This window comes from Furipterus horrens, unplaced genomic scaffold (genome assembly GCF_987537825.1).
Source record: "Furipterus horrens unplaced genomic scaffold, mFurHor1.1.pri manual_scaffold_7, whole genome shotgun sequence".
Taxonomy (NCBI): domain Eukaryota; kingdom Metazoa; phylum Chordata; class Mammalia; order Chiroptera; family Furipteridae; genus Furipterus; species Furipterus horrens.
This window is the reverse complement of record NW_028327177.1, coordinates 10,613,664-10,628,609: the sequence shown is the minus strand read 5'-3', so window position 1 is coordinate 10,628,609 and position 14,946 is coordinate 10,613,664. Positions and strand designations below refer to the sequence as shown.

General features: G+C 46.9%; 1 protein-coding gene across 2 annotated transcripts in view; it reads right to left on the bottom strand.

The window, feature by feature from the left end:
- The window catches only part of FBXO32 (F-box protein 32), a 29,025-nt gene extending 22,421 nt beyond the window's left edge, over window positions 1-6,604 (bottom strand). The window contains exons 1-2 of one of the 2 annotated variants that reach the window (XM_090283396.1): window positions 6,236-6,604; window positions 273-385 (exon numbers count right to left, since the gene is read on the bottom strand). In XM_090283396.1, coding sequence (XP_090139522.1) covers window positions 273-385; window positions 6,236-6,351 — 229 coding nt within the window. In that variant the 5' untranslated portion in view covers window positions 6,352-6,604. Of the gene's footprint in view, window positions 1-272; window positions 386-991; window positions 1,034-6,235 lie in introns of those variants that run through there. The other variant, XM_090283397.1, reaches the window with a different exon arrangement.
- Window positions 6,605-14,946: the final 8,342 nt, after the last annotated feature.

The window sequence follows — 14,946 nt, the reverse complement described above, 5'->3', positions numbered from 1 at the left end:
TAACCATGCCAAATATAAGTGACAAGCAGGAAAAAAAACCACCCCAACTAGCAACTGACTTCTAAACAAGACTGTAAAGAACACGTTAATCTTGCTCATAAAATGCACAGCCAGATTTCTGAGTGCAAAGATCCCAGTATCCTCTGTCAATGACACAGCAAACACTGAAGCAGATAATCTGACATGCGAGGTGTGATTATTTTCTCCCCCAAACAACCAATCATAACAATCTCCAAACAGCTTTCTTCTGAAGTTCAAAACAAAGGGCTTACACTGAGTTTTGGTTTTGCTGTTCAGCATGTCCTTCTTTCTCTTCTTGGCTGCAACGTCATAGTTCAGGCTGTTGAAAAGGTTCTCCTTATTGTATACTTCCTTGTTGCAGTAACTAGGGAAAACAAGACAGGAGGGGGTGTGCTGTCGCAGCTAGACTTTAACATGAGCTGTTTCCCTAAATAACTGACTGGGTTATGAAACACGGACACACACGCTTCTCAAACCCAACAATAAAAATCCCTCAAAAGAAGTTTATCCAGGCACAGATGTCCCTCGCGGAGGATCAGATATTGTCACGTCTCTGTGGAAGGCAGGGATGGGGGCTTCTGCTTCTTTTGAATCCCCAACAGTGCCTGCCGTTGTATTGGACACACAGCCCTGCTCTCTCGCGCGAAGGGCCGTACGGGGTGCCACAGTATTACTTTCAGCAGAAAGAATGAATGGAGGGAGTGGGAGACGGCCCCTTGCTGGTAGCCCTGAAACGCACAAGGCCCTCATTTTGCAAAAGCACCCACCCCACGCTGCTTTTTAAAAAGATATAATTCACCTACCACACAATTCTCCTATTTAAAGTATACCCAAGCTTTTTTTAACCAGCATGCTTCTATCAAGCCTTTAAAACACAATCACATTTACAAAAATCCGACTTGCAAACTCCATTTCTAGGAGATGTCCCATGACCCAAGCTAGTTGTTTAGTTTCCATGTAATGGACGAACACGAGGCATCACGCTGCGAGGTGAAGACCTTGGGTCCCAGAGGGAACAAGCTGAGCTCACAATTCATAAATTTATAAGGACTGAAAATGCAGAACTGCCCAATTACCATGTCACTGGAGGGTGCGCAGGCTCAGCCTGGGTCACGTGGACTTTTCCCTCATAGGCTGAGCCATCATCTGGGGGGAATGACTAGTTCTAGCCTACTATACAATGTCATTTCAAAGTCAATCCACAGCGTGTCCACAGAAGGGATGCAGGAGAAACACTGAGGTAGAATCAGAAAGTGTGTTCCCAACTCTCCCGACTCCGAAGGGGCATGTATGTATATGTAAAGCAGGTGTTAGAATGCCAACTAGTAACACATAAATTAGGTTTTAAAAAAATTAACCACCAATATATTAGAGTACTTTCATTTTCTGAGTTCCTCTGCTGCATTTAAAATGTGATTTGATTTCTATCTTTTCTGGACATACAACTATTGGCTAAAATCAGACACAACTGTATTTCTCCAATCCATGGGCACGGTGTAAAGGACAGAAAAGAGGGTTTGAAGCAAGGTCCAGTACCCTGCTGCTGCAACGGTCTCTCAAGCAGCACTTCAGAAAGTACAATGAGTAACTGGCCAAGATGCTTGCATGTGACATCACCAACAATATACTCAGCGTTTCTAGACCCATCAGGATAAGCTCGGTGGATAACCAATCGTTTGTTAACCTTTCCCCGGAAGGCCCTGCTGAAGACCATTTACTGGGCTTTCTGATATCTTTAGCCTTCTCTTTTTCATTCAGGGAGACGGGATATTTTTAGGTTTCAGAGAGGTTACTGCAGATATGTCCTCTCTTACTGCCTTCAGCAAGCCAAGGGTGAAGGCTTTGGGCCAGGCTTTGGGTCACACATGCGTGTGTGCTTGTCCACTTGCACAAGGATAGGGGTCCAAAACCACTAACCAGGCAATTATCTGCTCCAAGGTCAGCAGAGGAAGAGGGGCAGAAAAAGGTGGGGGGGGGGGACTGCACTCTGAGTCCTTAAAGCTAACTTAAGAGATTTCAATCAAAGTTGAGGAGAGGGGAAAAAAATGGAAGGTCACTTGACTGATCCATGAAGTACGAAGGCCGGGAACAGCTTTAGAAGGCAGTTAGGATATTTTGTGTGCAAAAATACCACAGGAAGGCTTATTTTTAAAGAAAACACACACATGCACCACGAACAAAACCCTACAGCCTATATTCCACACATAAGGAACCATAAAATGAAGCTGTCTTATTCTCTTCTGCTCATGTAAGGCACAGCAGAAAATTTTCAGAGTCCGGCCATAGACTGGAACCCTTCCTTAGAAATTGTAAATATTTATATTTCACCTTATTCTTTTCTAATTGGAAACATTCCTCCAGAACATGTGAGCCCCTGCCTTCCCCACAGGAACGACAATAACCTACTTTGAGCCCAAGCGACTCATCCTCAAAGCTAGTTTCAGAAGAATTCGACATAACTTACAACGCTCTCTCACTGTGGAATGCAGAAAAGCTTTAACCAAAGAGAAACCCTGCACTTTTCGCTTGGTTATTAGGTTCTGGACCCCAGAGGTAGCGGGCCTGGAAAGGAGGGTTATGGGGTTTATTTATGTTGCCTGCTTATATATTTTCTTTTATGCAATAATATGTTCAGTTAATGGCTATTTTGAGAGTGTAATTATGTCCATTTCAGGGAAATGCAAAGCCAATGGAAAATCACAACAAATTTTTTTTTAACATGAAAGGTCACCATCATCTAGGAACACGCGACCTTTATTTACTTATTTTAAAAAGCAAAATCATTTAAAGAGGTTGCTTTCTTCATGAAATGTAATCATAGCCAGTGGGCTGCTATTTTGTAGCAACTTCTTACTAACGCGGATTTGTATAGGCACAGGTCTAGTATAAGAAGAAAGGTCTCTCCTGGCCCAGTCACGCATTCCAAGGCACTCGAAGTCAACTTTAGAAAAGGTGGGAAGACCTGAAAGTAAGACCATTTTGGCAGCAGAGATAAAGGGAAGGAAGGAAAAAAACAACCCCATTTCTCATTTTTTGCAATAACAGGCCATTTAAGAAAGCCGCGGCTGCCCCAAAGGGCTCAGTTGAAGGTTATGGCCAATGAGATTTCTCCACTCATCTGTTTCATCGCATACCCAAACTGTCAAATTCACAGGGCTAGTACCCGGATGGCTTGGTAGAAATAACTGCTCAGTGTCTCAAGCTCTTAAAACAGAGCCGTGCTCACAGTAAGCACTCTTAAAAATCTTAACTATTATTTTTATTTTCTTATGCCCTACTCATCCAGTGCACCGAGGTAAACTTCCCGCTTCCTGGTTAGGCCTTAGCTATACTGGAAAGCAACATTAGACTTTTCAAAAGCAGGACTGGAGGCTTGAGAAGGGTGCCTGAGGCTCAGAGAACTGAGATGACTCAGCGGGAGGGGGGGCGGGGGCGAGGGCAGGGAGGGGGGTTGTTGGGAGAAGGGCTGTCCCAGGTGCCTTCAGCCATCACTTCCTTGAAGCGTTCTTGGGTCACCCCACCTCATTCTGAACTCTTTTCTTGACTTTTAAATCTGTCCCACCAAATTTGACACTTGTCATTTCTTCTCTGTCTTATGTAGTTTCAACTTTTTTTGAGAAGGGTCCCTGCTTTCAGCTGATCTGAGATCCTCCACGATCTCACTTCGGGGCACTTAGCGGCAGTGGGCTCCGTAACTTTCAGTGGCTGGAGGATACCAGGGCCTCGGATGGCAGAGAGAAATGCACAGCAGAGCCCAGAGAAGGTGTGCTGTACAGACATGCTCTGATCCACGCTCAGCACCAGCCCCCAGGCTGAAACACTCCAAATGCACTCTTCATCCCTGACTCTTGTTGGGGCAGCTCACAGAACAGCGCGTGGAATCAGAGAAGTGTACCATGTCTCTATAGTCCTCTGTTTTATACCACCCCCCCTTTTTTTGAAAGGGCCTGCCTTTTGTTTTTTCCTAACAGGAGAGGCATTCAGCTTCACCTGTGCAGGCAGGCACTCAGCCCAAAGCTGACATCACAGAGAAACATCACCAAGACTGAAAACAGTGGGGATATTTGAGACTACAAACCCAGGTCTCAGAAGGCCGACTGCTTTTGAGAAGTTGGCCGACTTCTCCTGCTAACTAAGGAAGGGATTGTTTACAGTTGCTGGGGGGGAAAAAAATTACAGGACTCCACAAACAAACAGCCAGCTGCTTTGCTGGGAGCTACCAAACGATTCCTAAACTCTGACTCATCAAAGAACCAGAGGCAGTTGCTATATTGATCACCATTTGTGATAATGATGGTGAATCTGACAGCTCTAACTCAGAAGGTATGAAATGGGAGGAAGGAAAGGAGAATCATGAAGGGGACAAAGGGGATGGGAAGCTACAGATCTCCGTCTAGGTTAAACTTCTGTGCCAAATTAAAACCATCTTCAGGTCTCCCATACTGTGGAGAGAGAGGTACCACTATTTACTTCAAAAGGAGAGTGATACTGTCTTATCTCCTGGAGCAGGTACAGTGGGAATATTTACATGAACCAGAGGCTCTGGATTTTGAATCCTCTCCCGCTGAACCCAATGGTCTGCTTCCCACTGAGGAACATCCTACAATTATATTTGGATGAGTCACTGCGACACAGCTCAGCAGATCACTGCTGCACCTCTCTAGAAAGAATGTGAACTGTTATACAGAAATAAAGTACCAAACTCTAATATCATCGTTCCTTAGGAATGAGGAAGAAGGAAGGAAGCTTGTACTCTACTAGGACAGAATAACTTAAATGTAATTGGTAACTTGAGCTCCCAAAAGACAGTCTGGTAACAGCAGGTGATCTTTTTATTTTTATATGAGCAAATTTTCTGATTTTCCACAAATAAAATTTCTTTGCGGTGCTCCCCAAACTGCCCAGGATCTGCCTAAAAGTATCTTTAGCATAGAGGTCAGTATGTTCTTGTCTCTTTTGGACATGCCTTCAAGATTAAATACTAGGTCCCACCCCCCATTGGGAGACAGAGTTTGATGCTTTACAAATCACAAACAGATGGGGGGCTCTGGAGGTCAAGTGTCAAAATAATCATATTTTCTTGATAGCTTTCTTAAAATTAATTGTCAAGAGGTCAGCCAAGAGGTCCCATGGATGTCTCTGTAAGTGGGAACCTGGCTATTATTGATAGAAAACTCTCCACTGAAGTCAATTTGAGGAGGCGAGGGGCAGGGGTTTTAAACCAAAGTAGGAGGAAAAAGGCACCCAAGGGTGACCCGTGTGCCCCACTTTACTGATCTCAGCTGGGCCAAATGCCAGGGATCTGGAAGTCAACAGTTAAGAACTGACAGATTCTAGACGACCTAACTTGGTGCTTCTGTGCAGTGAACCAAGTGGACTCCCGGCTCAGCGGACGTCTGATTTCCCACCACACAGGGCTCAGCCCAGCCAGGTGGGCTTTCTGCCTTTGATAAGCACCAACTGAAATAGGGGTGCACTCACTATACAAAGAAAATTAACCTAAAGCGTCACCCAGGAAACAGGTGCAAATATTAGGTCCTCCCCAAAGCAGAAGACTTGTGGGTTTCACCCTCCTCCCTGCCTCCTCAGCTCTGCAAATCCCACTCCTGACCACCGCTTCGAAAGTCCGCCCTGCAAGCGCGGATGCCCCAGGGCCATCTGGCCGCCCCTTCCTGGTTACTCATCATTCCTGCCCACTCTGTGGTCGCCTGTGCGTGGGAAGAGCCTGGCGGCGCTCCGGACGGAACCCGCACTCAATGCCGTCACCTGACTCACCCCACAGTGCTGGGGCGCTTGGAACCCCGCCACCCTAGCGGTGAAAGGCGCGCGGCCCACTCGCCCGCGCCCCCACATTTGCAAACTGCGCGACTCCGGTGTCCTTAAGGCAGGGGACCCCTCAAGTTGTGTTCTTCAGTTTGTTTGTGGACAATATCCGCATTTGTCGTCAGATTCTCAGAGGGACCTGAGGTTCTGTAAGGAGTCGTGCTCACTTGGAGACGCTGACCTTGAACAAGAGAAATCAAATTCCCCGAATCCTGTGCTCTGGTGACCTCTGCAGAAACCAGACAACCCACTTCACTCCCATCTACCGGGTCAGGGTCTCCCTCCTCCCCCTACTGCAACCTCGCCTGACTCCCATTCACCTGCCTCGCGCCCCCGAAACCAGCCTGGGTCTATTTCGCGGGGGCTGGAAGTTGGTGGCGGATCCGCTCACCTGCTGAGGTCGCTCACCAAGCTGCCGCTCTTCTCATCCAGGAAGCGCTTCCAGCCGTCGGCCGTCTTTACCCAGCTCTGCCCCGGGGACCTCCAGTCCTGTCCAAGGAACGGCATGGCACCGCGAGCCAACGCCACCGATGTACGCGATAGACCGGCTCGGCGGCCTCGGGGACGCGCCGCCCTGGGCGGACGTTCGGGGTGCGGGGGCGGGCGAAGGGGCTGGCTGCAGGGAACCGGCGTGTAGGGCTGCGGGTTTCGGGGTGAGAGCGGAGTGCCTGTGCGGGCCGAGGGCGCTGCGCTGGGGAGGGTGGCCCGGCGCGCGGAGCTCGCAGAACGCTGCTGCGCCGCTTTCTCGGTCGCAGTATTTATCCTGGGCCGCTGGCTGCCGCTCGTTGTTGCCGGAAGAGCCGCCTGCTCTTAGCCCGGCCCCCACCCCACCCCCTTGGCTCGGAGGCCACGTGGCTTTGTTTATGGGCTTGTCTTGTTTTCCGACGTGCCCGTGGCTCCTGCTCCTCTGGCTGCTGCAACCTGGCGCGGGTGGAAACTTGAAGCCGAGTTGCGAGGCCCGGGAGGCCCGGGAGGCCCGGGCTCCCACTGTCCTTACGCTTCTGTCCCCTCTGCGCTCCCTCCCCGCCCCCAGGGCGCAGCTGCCACCGCCCGGGGAGCAAGGCCCGGCGCTCGGGAAGCCGCGTCCCATCCTCCCACAACTCCCGGGCTGGCGAGGAGCAATTGAAGGAGGCCAGAGAGGCGTCTGGGTCACTGCGGGGCGGGGTGGGGAGGGGGAGCAGCTCCCCTTTCACCCCCGAGCTGTCATACTCGAGATCGGTAGTCAAGAGGCAGAGCAGCCCTCTGGGAGCCCTGCCGGCACAGCCCCGCCGGAGCAAGGTGGGCGGGGCGCGGCCTCGTGACCCCTCTCAGTGCCTAGACCCCATGCTTGGACCGAGGACGGACAGCCAGCACCCCACTCTGCCCCCGAACTGCCGTAACCGGGTCCCGGATTCGCTCCCAGGCCTGTTTCCCCGGGTGGCAAAGGAACGAGGAGCGGCAGGCCCCCAGCCCACCCTGAGCGTCCTAAGCCAGCAGTGCCGGCATCCGTGGCGCCCGGCCCAGCAAACCGCCGCCAGGAAGCAAAATAAGGCTGACCTCGCCCTGCTCACTGTCCGAACCTCCTCCAGGGCGCTGGGGCTCAGGCCTTGGCTTTTTTTTTTTTTTTCATTTTTTAATTTTGGTTTTTCAATTACAGTTGTCCCCTTTTCCCCCAATTTCTCTCCCCCACCCAACCCACCCCCAGGCCTTGGCTTTTAAGGACCGTTGTACCCCGCTCCCCTTCCCGCAGTTCGGCATCCTTTGGGCTATGAAGTCCTGTCTGGGAAATAATGGGGCAAGAGTTTTAGTTCTGGTGAGCTCATTAAAAAAAAAAAAAAAAAAAAAAATCAAAATTAAATACCCTGCATGCAATCTAGGCAATCTGTGCATGAAGCTATTCGGGATTAGGCGGCAGCTCGGTGTCCATGTGATGGAGCTCACGGTCATTGTGCCCACATTGTGTGCACCGCTCAGACCGCCAGGCCAAGCTGGTCCTCCCCGTTCAGTGCCTTCAGAAAATCTCAGAGGGTCCTCCGACTCTGTATCTTCAGTCCAAAGCTATGACACATACTTGCTTCTGTGATTCTCACATGCTCAGCCATGATAGGGCTTCCCGTCACAGAGAAAACCAAGGTTCAGAAAAGTTAAGTAGCCTGTTTAAGAATGCCCAGCGAGTGTGTGGTGGAGCCCAAGCTCATTTCCATGTCTATTGCTAATTCCACCTGGAGACGGATGACTAGGTTCAAATCATATTTCCCCACTTAAATAGCCATGTGACCTTGGACAAGTTACTTACAAGCTCTGAATAGTGATAGTACTTACTTTAAGGGGTGTGGAGATTTGAGGTCATCTGTATAAAGTACCTATAATGATGCTGACATCAATGGTAAGTCATTATTATGTAAAGTTGGCACTTCCATCTTTGACTTTCTTAAGGCCCTGTCTGTCTTCCCCATCAAATTTTAACTTTTGAAGTCATGCAGCATAGCTCACTCAGCTAATTTCCAGGTATGAGAAAATGTGTCGATTGGAGCAAATTGTACAATGAAATGATAGTTTTCATATTATTAGTTACTATTTATTATACTTGAACTACAGAAATGAGTCTTACTCAGTTCAGAAAACTAGACTTTCCAAAGGTAGACTTGGTACAATTTTAGTTTCCCTCATAAGGCTGTCTAGAGAAATGGCAGAAAGGACTGAGGAACTTGATAAATATGAAGTGCTTTGCTGCTTCTAAACCAAAATGACATTCACTTATAGCTTTGGTGGAGGGACTGACTACTTTTCACTGAATTGTGATGTTTTGTTTTTTCAGAGTTTCTCTTTCTGAAAGGGTATTTGTGTGTGTGTGGTGAAAAATACTTATCAGCAGTAGTTGTAAGTTAAAAATAACTTTGGCTGTTGGGTGGGGCAGGAGCTGGAATCAACCAAATTTGTTGGCTCACCCTGTCCAAGTTAGAGCAACTTTTATGAAGGAAAAGCTGGAGGAACTTAGTACCTAAATTCAAGTTGTCAGCATTGTCACAAGGAATGCATGTTGAATGCCACAACAATTTGCATATGACCTTACACCCAGTCTGTCTAGGGTGGAGCATCCTTGAAACAGTGTGAAATACATCTGTTAGGTGTGTTTGAGCAGGAACTGCCAGCTGTGTGTTATTTTTGGGTCTCTGGCTGCCATGAATCGGTCAAACACATGTCACCAAAAATATGCTCATTACTTTAATGAGAATCATTTGGTATTCCTTAAATGTGGCCCTGGTTCTGTTTTTGAGAGAGGGTCAAGGACATTGTGCTATAATCCTCCTTCTTTCATAGCCCAACTGTTCAATTTTAATAAAAGTTCTTTTTCCTTTTTGATGAGTAATAAAAATGATTTGGAGACTAGATGGCTAACTTTTGTATGATATAGGGAAATGAATGAAGCCACAACTTTACATCAGTAACCCTAACTTCCAATATCTTTTTTTAAAAACATAAGTTTTAAAATGAGGATGTTAAGTTTGTTATAGTAAATTTGTATGTTAAGTACCTTATGGATGTAAAGCTTTAAATACTGTGTTAGTGCCTGAAATTGGTTAAAACAAAGCCTACCTACAATCCTTCAAATGGTATCTTGAATGGTTGAGTAGAGAATTTTAGTGCTGAGATTTCTCAAATGCAAAAATAGCTCAGACTAAAATTCATCCAGACATTGTATCTGGTGGTTTACTCATGATTACTAATGCTCATGTCACTTTGCAAAGCAGGTATTTTTTTCCGCATTTTACAGATGAAGAGACTGAGGCTCAGATATGTTTATCCACTTACTAAAAGGTCTGCTTAAAATCCAAGACAAACTTTTTGAAGTTTTCTAGTTTACTTCCCTCCTTTTACCCATGACTAGGCTACGACCCAAAGAAGAGAGAGTTACTGGAACACAGAGCTGGTTAGGAGCAGTCCTGGGAACTGGGCACCATGAGATCAGATCCAAAGTGTTAGAATATTCCATGAATCTTGTTGTACTGACCAATGTCCCTGAGAAATGTAAATTTCAAAGTAAAATTCAAATCCTATGATTCACATATTCCAGTGATTGGATTTTATCAGAACTTCTATCAATAAGTTTGGTCCAAAGAGTACAAGAAGAACAGTAATGGGTATTTTGACCCCTAAAGAGGCAACTATTCAGTGTCAGCCGGGATCCTAGAGAAATAGCAGAATTGAACAAGTAGGTGCTTTTAAGTCCTTACCTGACCATCAGACCGAATGCAGATCTGCAGCTTGTTATATTTTGACAAATTGTAATCACTGCTTGTTTTGACTTGTTAATGCCAGTGATTGGAGAAGTGGTTTGTGAGTCATGTTACATGTGTTTCCTCATATGTGTCAGCTACTGATTTGTCAAGTTTTGGAGAAGTCACTTAACCTGTTCAGTTTTTACATTCACACACACACACTTGTTATAGAGATGGTTGTATGCTTCTATGGCATCACTGGTTGAAGGGGGATAATGAACAATAATTATAAATTTTCATTGGGAAATTGAAAAATACAATTCTCTCCTGATCTTTTCCTTGGGTGGTCTGCATATCTCTGCTTGTCTTAAACCCATCATACCCCCTCCCCCCAATGCAAGTCTGTAGCTGTATTCTGCTCACTGCTCTATGCTTGACGTCTGGCAGTGTGTATACAATTGAATTTCTAAGTTGAAGCCTAGAAACAATGGACCATAAACTGAAAACCATTTTACTGTTTGTCTTAGCTGATTCAATAAAAATAAAAATAAGAAGAGCCCATGATTTCTTTTAAACAACAGTACATTCATTCCAAGAAGAAGAAGGGAATTTAAAAAGAAGTACAGAACGTTCATCTTTTTTCCCATTCCGACTACTGCCTGAGAAATTCAGTCCCTTAAGGGACATAATATTTTCAGCCAGGATTTATTTACTGTTGATAGTAATTTAAGAAATAATTTAGTGTTTTAAACATCTGCTTTGCTAAAAATGGTATTCCATAAAAGCCTTTGCTAAAATAAAGGTCATCAAATTGTGTACATATTGAAGAGATGGAACATAAATTACATTTCCCCTCCTCTGTCAACTAAGCAAAAGGAGTGGTTATCTTTAGTTTTGTTTTTAAAATCATTTTACAGGCTGTAGAATTTATTATAGGCTTTCAGTTATTCATTCATTTATTCATTGTCTCAACAGAGATACATCACACCTTTGCTGTGTTTTTGGTACTCTTCTGAAGCATCCCAGGGAACGCAAACACAAACATTTACTCTCGGAGTGTATAGACCACAGGGAGAGATAGGGACCTGAACATGGACCAAAATTGTGACGTGTGCAGGTGAGGCTTCCTGGAGTTGGTCTTCAGCTGGGTCTTAAGAGATAAGGAGGAACTGATTAAACTAATGAAGATACAGATGGGAGTGGGGCAGCCACCCAGGTATAGGAGACGCAGAACAACGGATGAGCATAGGGTGTGGCGAAGGACAGAATGTGAGGCAGGAAGTACAGAGAGCTGGGGATGAAGAGGGGCAGGGGGCAGATGGCAGAGGACTCTGTGAGCCTTGTGACAAAGCTTTTCAGAAGTGGTGGTCGCCATGGAAGAGCTGTAAGCGGGGAAAGTACGCTGGTCTGTTGTGCTGTAGGCAGGTATCTCAGGGCGGGGAGAGCGGATGGATGGGGGAAACGCCCGAGAGGAGGCAGGAGACAGGAGACAAGTTAGGAGGATGCCCCTGTTTTCAGGCAGCCGCTGATGAGTGCCAGAGCCCGGGGAGTGGTTGCTGGGGATGGGAGGGGCAGGGGACGAACCTGAGGCATGTGTAGGAGGCAAACACTGCGGGACCTGGTGCTTAATCAGATGCAAGGGGTGACAGACGAAAGGGAAGTGCCACGGGGGCCTTCCAGATTCTAGTTGAGGTGGGAGAAGAAAGGAATGGGAGGATGAAGGCTGAGGAGTCTCCATGTTCTCAGTGAGACCTCACCTTGCCTGGTTTTAGGGCCAAGAACAGAACAAAGTCTGTGCTTCCTCCACCTGGGGCGGGGGGCTGGGATGGCGGGGTGGCCTGTGTTGCTGGAAGGACTTCTTCCTAACTGCCCAGGCCTGCTCAGAGAGGAGGCGGGAGCTCCGCTGGGAACAATGTTCAGGAGGAGCGTCTCTTCTTGCCCTCCCCTAACTGACCCAGCTTGAAGATGCTTTTTCTCTGCCAGTGGTGATAGCACCCAGGCCTGTACCATGACACGACATGTTCCATTTTCGCATGCCTTAAAAAATGCTGTAAATATATAGTGCTGTTTCTCACTATAAATCAGATGTAAAAAACTTACTTTTAAACAAATAAGCAGAGGATGAACTTGCCTAAAATTGACAAATGAACGGGTGTGTGATTCAGGTAGTAGGGTGCCTTACTGTGTCTCGGTGGAAGATTGTGCTTCTTCCCAAATACAGGACTCATAGGGAGGTGATCTTCTCCCTCCCTGCTGTGGTCCTGCCAGGGGCAGGCGTGTGATTTAGGCTTGAGGGATTACACACTCCCCTGGGGCCGTGACAGGAAGTCCTTGCTGGAGGGCGTTCCTGGCCATTGTGTTGGGAGGGGTCCTGGCCCCAGATGGTCTGCTGCAGCATATTTGCCATAGGCCTCGCTGTCTGCTCTTAGGCTTAGTTCCCACCTCGGTTTCCCACACCCATTCCCTTAGCCTCCTGACGATGCCATGGACCCTGATAGTCTTCCAGTAAAATATTTGTGCTTAGGGGTGTCAGGGCTGGTTTCTGTTGCTTGTAATCAGTGTGGAACTTCCATGTGGGAAAGGTGTTCAGAGACTGGGTCCCACACAAACACATAATGTCTCTTTCACCCATTGCTCCTCTAAGCTCCTGAGTCTCATGTGCTTATGTGTGTATTCAGGCCAAGGGGTGAATTAGACCACAGAGGATGATTTGTAGGTATTAGGACTTACCAGAGAAATCATCTGCTGAGAAGACTGGACTCAAGCCTGGACAGGGGATTTTAGCTTGCACAAAATTGGCAGAATTAGAAATATTGAGGCAAGAAAGAATGTTGGTCTATCAATGTGTGAAAGCAAAAGATGAGGAACTGAAAAACTTAGAGCAATATTAGGGCAGCAAAGCTAAGCCCAGAGAGAGTTCAACTGGTGATGTTTTATTCATTTTCTTAAGGTACCACTTTGGTTATAAACGATTTCTAAAACCGATGCTTCAGGAGTGGACTTCGTTTGAAGGCAGGAGGAAGGCAGTCACATTTCTTGAGTGCCTGTCCTGTCCCTGCCTTTTATCTATATTGGTTATTTAACTCACCCCCAAACCCTGCATGATAGGTATAATACCTTCGTTTTATTCACAAGGACACTATGTAGGTGGTCACACAGCTCACAACTGGCAGAGCTGGAATTTGAATCCAGAACTTTGGACTCCAAAGCTTGGTCTCTTCCTATGACACCGTCCTGCCTTCTGAAGGGTTACATGAGGGCAACAGGGAGAATAAAAACACAGAGAGTAGACTGTTAGACCTTAGGAAGAAAATTCTCCTTCCATATACATGACTCAGGACCGGAGACGTGGCTGACTGGTTAATAACACAGCTGCCATTGTGTAATCTGAAGGGACCTTGATTGTCTTGGCATCAAGCACAATATCACCTCCAAGTAACAGAGGAACTCACTTTATGGCAAAAGAAGTTTAGTGCTGGGTTCGTGCTGACAAAATTAGCTGATTTCGTTGTGTATGCCATCATGCGGAAGCTTAACAGAACCTCTAAACCTCTCAAGAGTGCTGGGAAATAATGTCCTAAAAGTTTGGAGCACCTGCCCTCCAGAATTCAGTAAATACTCGTACGGTGTTCTCCGCATATCCAGAATGCCTGGTCTTGGAACCAAGGGAGGAGATGGGAGAAGCCCCATCTCACTTTAGACTATTACACCTAGCAGTTCACGGAGAGCATTTTGGCTTCCCGTCCCTGCAGTCTTGGGTTGGTGGGCTTGGAGGTCCGCCAGGAAGCACAGGCATGGTTCCGCTAAACTTGGAGCTGAAATCGTCCCTTATTATTTGTAACTGAATGAACAAGCAGACAGCAGGTTACGGTATTGAGTAGGGCAGTTGATCCTCGTTATTAGGGGAAGTTAAGTTACTGCTACCCAACGAAGGCAAGAAAAACCCTGTCTAGAGTCCAGAGGACTCGCTGGGTCACTTCTTGGTACTCTCCTATGCAGTAACAATGGTTAGTGGGAAAGTGTGACAATTCAGTAAGTGCAGAGTCGCTAGGGGCTCTGGTCCTGTGGAAATGAAGGGCTGACTCATCCCATCAGGAGACAAAATGCCAGGCGTTTGAGGCGCTGAGGGTAGGGAGAAGGTGGAATGGTGGTGGACGAAGGATTTTGTATTTTTGTCTCATGACCAGCAATTGCGGTATAGACTACAGCATGTCTTGACTGGTTGATTATAATTTTCTTTTTCTGCTTGCCTCTCTGCTACCTTGTGTGGAGAGCGTGTTAAAATTTAGATTATGAGTGATATCTCATAATTGATATCTGCTTACCATGAGATGGCAGTTTATGGGACCTTGGTCACAATAATATTGGGGACTAGAGTCTCTTCATTTAAGATGGTTGTTGAGTAGATGCAAACGTGGTGGGTCATGCAGGTTACTCTCAGCATCCTCCAGGGAGGCCGACCCCTCCAGGCCGCCTCACCTGGCCACTCTTGTCCTCTGGTTTCCCATTGGGTTTAGTCAATGAATGTTCCCTGCAGCAGATCAGAGAACGAGAGAAGTCAGAGCGTTTCTTCCTCTCTCCCTCTTTGCCTCAGCCCCCTAGGTGTGGCCTGTCCACGCCTTCAGTTCCTGCCAGGCAGCATCTCCCCCCTATTCTGAGCTCTCATTGGATTCTGCAAAGTCTCTTTCTTTGTCTTGCCCCTTCCACCCAGGAGTAGCAACAGCTTCCTGCTGCCCTCATCTCTTGTAGGCTCCCTTTAACTCTGTCTGCACCTCTGTAACTGATCCTGTCACTAAAACCTCTTAAGTGAAACCATTTGAGCAGAGTTGGGGAACCTGCTGGGCCTCTGTGTGAAACAAATTGAGAGCTCATTCATTTTATTGAAGCATAAAATGTCCATTTT